Consider the following 6,000-nt stretch of genomic DNA (forward strand, 5'->3'; position numbering starts at 1 on the left):
TTTGGTACATTATTCATGGCTTCCTTTGTGAAGACTGAAGAAATGTACAAATTTAGTTCCTCGGCCATTTCTTTATTTCCCATTAGGAGTTCTCTGATTTCTGATTGTAAGGGGCCTACATTTGTTTTTGTCAATTTTTTTCTCTTTACGTATCTATAGAAACGTTTACAGTCAGTGTTTATGTTCCCCACTAGCTTCCTTTCATACTCTATTTTCCCCTCCTTAGTCAATCCTTTGATCCTCCTTTGCTGAATTTTAAACTGCTCCCATTCATCAGACACCCATTGTACAGGTACCCGGTTTCCTGATTTAAGGCCCTAATGTTATGTTCCGGCCTGCCACCTACCCACACGTCCTGCCTCCACCTCCCCTCCTACCCCATCCCAACCACCCTCCCCAACCTCCACCCCCAATAACCCTTGACGCCCCCTTGATCACCCTCTCATGAATCTCACTGGAAAGTCTTTGTGTGTTGAACTGGGGTGAAACATGAAATCAGGTTACTAAAACTAATTTTGCTACCATCCTATTAGATTCCAGTTTTATTCAGGAGTCAAATGTTTGACTGATTATTAATTTCAACAGCATCACAATTCATCAGAGAGAAGTACAGAGTTAGGATTCCCCAACAGCTGGTGGGGAAATTCCCAGATTGTTACTAAATGGACAGTGGCCCAAAGTCTTTACTTAATCAGCTGTCCTCATCAAAGCAGCAAAAGAGACTTTGCAATTGGAGAGGGAAAAATATCAAACAGGCCCCTCGCTCTTTTACTTAGCAACTAAGATGAAAAACGTCAGGGGTTTGATGTTAAATTGAACTCAGTTGTAAACTAATGTCCTTGAAAGGAATGAGAAAGGAAACAAATAAGATGATTCTATGGAAGTTATTTCAAGTTCTATTTTCCGTTTGAAAAGTTTCTTGACCACGTGTTTTTCTTTACAGGGAAGGTTTAACAGCATGTGGAAATCTTATTGAATCCTCAAACAAGTTAATTTGAAGAATCAGGAGTCAATCCAATGGTTTCCAGACCTTCTTGGTGGCCACTTGCATCTTTTCCTGTTAAAGTGAAAAATGTACATGCTTAAAATCCATCTTCACAAAGTATCTAATCCTTAAAAACAAGGATGTATATTTATACTGCACCTTTATAGTAATAAAAACCCAAGGTACTGCACAGAAGTTTGACACTGCGCTGGGTAAGGAGATGTCAGGTTTGACGACCAAAGGGGTAGGTTTTAAACAGCATCTTAAAGGAGGAAAGGGGGGGAGAGAGGTGGAAAGGCAGAGAGTTTTTGTAACTTATTTTCTTTCAGATTTAAATATAAACGATTTAATTTCAAACAAATACTTGCCATTTGCAGAATGATTGTAAATAGAGAGAGCAGTGGATATTTCAGATTCTCCTTCAGAGAGGATATTACTCTGCAGGACATGTAGCACAGATTTAAATTAGTGAGGACAGATTGGATGCATCGGTTTATATTCTGTTAATGATAGGAGATTAAAGGCTGATCCAATTGAGTCATTTGAGATGATTAAAGGAGTTGACAAGATAAATAAAGAAAATTAATTTTGTCTGGCAAACAGAATCCATAAAACAATGGCATTAAAATGAGAGCTAGGTATTTCAGGGGAGAAGTCAGTAATCAGTCTTTCTGGCAAAAGTTAACGAAAATCCAGAACTTGTTCTCCAAAAACTGAGAAAAGTCAATTGAAAATTTCAAGACTGCAATTGATAAGATTTATGTTAGACAAGATCATACTAAAGGTTCGCATACAGATCACTTACGGTCCAATTGTCTGAATACCTCCTCCTGTACCTAGGAGGAACTCCTAATGTTTGAGTTCTTTATACAACAATTTTAGTTCATTTTGAGAATGTCAGTTGCCGCTTTCAGGTTTGACAAATTTCATTGACGAGATGACATAGTCAGTAGCTGAGGGGAGAGTCGTGACTCTTGTATACTTGGACCTTGGTCAGAAACAATGGGCGATATCTTACCAAAAAATGGCAGGTTGTTATTTTTGGCAAGAAAATTGGCATGTTTCTCTCCAGATATTATGTTTTTCTCCAGATATTATGACACTCTGCCAAAAAAAAATTATGGAGGTGTGTTTCACGCCATCATGCAGGGGGTGTGGCACCTAAACATGTCGGCAAAATGCGGCTGCTAAGAGATTGGGTGCCATTTCTAAAGAAACTTTGTAAACCTCCCCTCAATCCCCACCCATCCCCCGTCCATCCCCCACCACCAGCCAGCCCACCCAAATCTACCCCCAGCCCTGGCCCAATTCCACCCCACCCCCATGTACCCCCATCCCCCCCATTCATCTTGAGACGGTGAACACAGGGTCAAGGTGCCCCCCATTGTTTAACATTGCAGTAAAATGTGTATTTGCCAGTTTAGAATCAGGTGGAAATTTTCTGCAGCAAATTTCTATGAGCTACAGAGTCAAGTATTAGGTGCTTTTGAATTGTTGCATCAATCTAACTTCTCTTCTGAGGTGGCTTTAAAACTTTTAATTTAATTTGGCTTGGATTGATTAATGTAAGGTTTGGAAATTTGTTCCAACTGGATCAGCATTATTCCACCCCTGAGCCTGGGCTCTGGGCCAGCTCCCAAAAACAGCTTGTTTTCAAGAACTTGTTTTCAGCAAACCAGCAGAATTTTCAAAACAACAGGGAGAGAGGGAAAACACTTCTTTTTAGCTTGCTGTCCCTTCTAAAACTAAAACTCAAGCCTGCAGTTCCAAACTGAGAAATGAAACCTTAAACTCACTGGGAAGAAAACCTATCCAAAAATACATGACTGTCCTCCTAACAATGGAGGATTGTAAAACTAATCCCAGAATAAACACAAACAATCCCATTTACCACTTAAGTAGCAATAAAAGGACTCATCACACAAGACATCAGCTAAGACTGTGAGCTGAGATACCCTGACTGTGAGAGCTGCAGAGATAATGATTTTTTTTTTAAATCTCTTAAAGGTACACTAACATCACACTAAGATCACAATCTCTCTTGTCATCCAGGGTTCCCAAATCTTGACATCTTTATCCTTCATTTTTACAGTGACATACTTGTCCTGAATTGTTAAGAACTGACATTGAAAAGACTCCCACATATCGGATGTGGATTTACCCTCAAACAGCCATCGCCAGTCTGCATTCCCGCACTCCTGCTCAATACTGCTGTAGCTCGCCTTCTCCCAGTTTCACTCTAGGACTATTTCTATCCTTTTCAACAAGTATCTTGAAACTTATAGAATTGTGATCACTGTTCCCAAAATGGGTCCCCCACTGAGACATCAATTACCTGTGTGGGCTTGTTTCCCAGATCTAAGATAGCCTCTTCCTGAGTTGGGCTATGTACATATTGCCACAAGAAGAATTCTTGGACACACTGAACAAACTCTGCCCTGTCTAAGCCTCTGGCACTAAAGGAATCCCAGTCTTTGTTGGGAAAGTTAAAATCACCCATCACAACAACCCTGTTGTTTTTTTCACCTTACTATAATCCGCTGACATATCAGTTCCTCCACTTCATGCTGGCGTTGTTAGTTAGGGAGCACATTACAGCAGTACAGAGGGAGGACAATTTAGAGGAGTCAAAGAACAAAGAACAACACAGCACAGGAAACAGGCCCTTCGGCCCAACGAGTCGGGCAATGAGTCGCTGTGGGTGGAGTTCAGAAACAGGAAGGGAGCAATCACTATGCTGGGGGTATACTATAGGCCACCCAATAGCTCACAAGAAGTGGAAGAAAGTAGATGTAAGGAAATTCTGGATAGGTGCAGAAAAAATAGAGTTGTTGTAGTGGGAGACTTTAATTTCCCGAGTGTGGGTTGGGAGATGCCTAGGGCTGGGAGTCTGGATGGGGAGGAATTTGTAAAATGTGTACTGGAAGGTTCTTTGGAGCAGGATGTAGTTAGCCCGACGAGGGAGGGGGCGATACTGAATTTAGTTCTGGGAAATGAGCCTGGTCAGGTGGTCAAGGTTTCAGTAGGGGAACATGTGGCAAATAGTGACCACAATTCTGTCTACTTCATAGAACATAGAACACTACAGCACTTCAGGATACTAATGGAAAAGAATGAGTGTTGTCCGAAGGGGAGAGTGCTAAACTGGGGGAAGGCTAGCTATAGCCGGATTAGGCAGGAATTGTTAGCCACTGATTGGGAGAGGTTGTTTGAGGGTAAGTCCATGTCTGGCATGTGAGAGTCTTTTAAGGGACAACTGATAAGGTTGCAAGACAGACATGTGCCTGTTAAGAGGAAGGATAGGAAAGGTAGGATTAGAGAACCGTGGATAACTAGGGATATTGAGGACTTGATCAGAAAGAAAAGAGAGGTGTATGTTAGGTCCAGGCAACTGGGAACAGAGAGAGCTTTGGAGGAACACAGAGACAGTAGGAGGGAACTCAAACGGGGAGTTAGAAGGGCGAAAAGGGGGAACAAAATGGTCTTGGCAGACATAATTAAGGATAGTGTGTGCCTAAACTGGACCAGATACTGGGCAACACAACAGCTCAGTGACTATCACTGTTTGCTGTGCAGACACATGGATTTGGGCCGGTGTCTGTGGGAGTTTGCGCATTCTCCCCGTGCTTGCGTGGGTTTTCTCCGGGTGCTCCGGTTTCCTCCCACACCCCAAAGATGTGCTGTTAGGCTGATTGGCAGGAATAAATTGTCCCTAAATCAGTTTCCCTCAATCTGGATGGCCATAAAACATTAGACAGGGGTCATGGGTGGAGGGGGGGACTGGTGGTGTTGAGATGGCGGCGCGGGCTTGTTGGGCCGAAGGGCCTGTTTCCCGGGCTGATTTTGTTCTTTGTTCTAATCCAAAGGCATTTTATTCATATGTTAGGAACAAAAGGAGGAGATGTCAGGGGTAAGTTTTTCACTCAGAGGGTGGTGAGTGAGTGGAATCGGCTGCCGTCAGTGGTGGTGGAGGCAAATTCGATAGGGTCTTTTAAGAGACTTCTGGATGAGTACATGGGACTTAATGGGATTGAGAGTTATAGATAGTTCTATGGCCTGGTAGTTTTGGATATGATCAGCGCAACTTGTGGGCTGAAGGGCCTGTTTGTGCTGTAGTGTTCTGTGTTCTATATTCTAAAAGGGTGGTTAGAGAAAAAATCGGTCCCCTTAGGACAAAGGAGGGGAACTGTGTTTAGAGCCCGAGGGAATGGGGGAGATCCTGAATGAATACTTTGCGTCAGTATTCACAAAGGAGAGGGATTTGTTGTCTGGAAGTGTCTAGGAGGGAATTGTCGACCCGTTGGAGAAAATCTCCATTACAAGGGAGAAAGTGTTAGGGTTTTTAGGTAATATTAAAACTGATAAATCTCCCGGGCCTGATGGCATTTATCCTCGGCTGCTCAGGGAGGCGAGAGATGAAATTGCTGGGCCTCTGACGCAAATCTTTGTCTCTTCTTTGGACACAGGGGAGGTCCCAGAGGATTGGAGGATAGCGAATGTGGTACCGTTGTTTAAGAAGGGTAGCAGGGATAACCCGGGTAATTACAGGCCAGTGAGCTTGACGTCCGTGGTAGGGAAGTTGTTAGAGAGGATTCTTAGAGATAGAATGTATACACATTTAGAACATAGCAATCTGATTAGTGATAGGCAGCATGGCTTTGTAAAGGGGAGGTCGTGCCTTACGAATCTGGTAGAATTTTTTGAGGAGGTGACAAAAATGGTTGATGAAGGTCGAGCCGTGGATGTCGTTTATATGGATTTCAGTAAGGCATTTGACAAAGTCCCTCATGGTAGGTTGGTGAAATAGGTTAAGGCTCATGGGATAAAAGATGGATTGAGAACAGGCTTGGCCACAGGAGACAGAGGGTAGAAGTGGAAGGGTCTTTTTCTAGCTGGAGGCCTGTGACTAGTGATGTTCCACAGGGCTCCATACTGGGACCTCTGCTATTTGTAACATATATAAATGATTTGGAAGGGGGACTAACTGGTGTGATCAGCAAGTTTGCAGATGACAC

General features: G+C 43.0%; 1 protein-coding gene across 1 annotated transcript in view; it reads left to right on the plus strand.

Annotated features, from left to right (window-relative positions):
• The window catches only part of sync (syncoilin, intermediate filament protein), a 66,970-nt gene extending 65,972 nt beyond the window's left edge, over positions 1 to 998 (plus strand). The window contains exon 4 of the mRNA XM_080211480.1: positions 944 to 998. Within this exon, the coding sequence (XP_080067606.1) occupies positions 944 to 998 (55 nt within the window). The remainder of the gene's footprint in view (positions 1 to 943) is intronic.
• The last annotated feature ends 5,002 nt before the right edge of the window (positions 999 to 6,000 follow it).

The sequence above is a fragment of the Carcharhinus amblyrhynchos genome, chromosome 24 (assembly GCF_965287045.1).
Source record: "Carcharhinus amblyrhynchos chromosome 24, sCarAmb.v2.hapA, whole genome shotgun sequence".
NCBI lineage: Eukaryota > Metazoa > Chordata > Chondrichthyes > Carcharhiniformes > Carcharhinidae > Carcharhinus > Carcharhinus amblyrhynchos.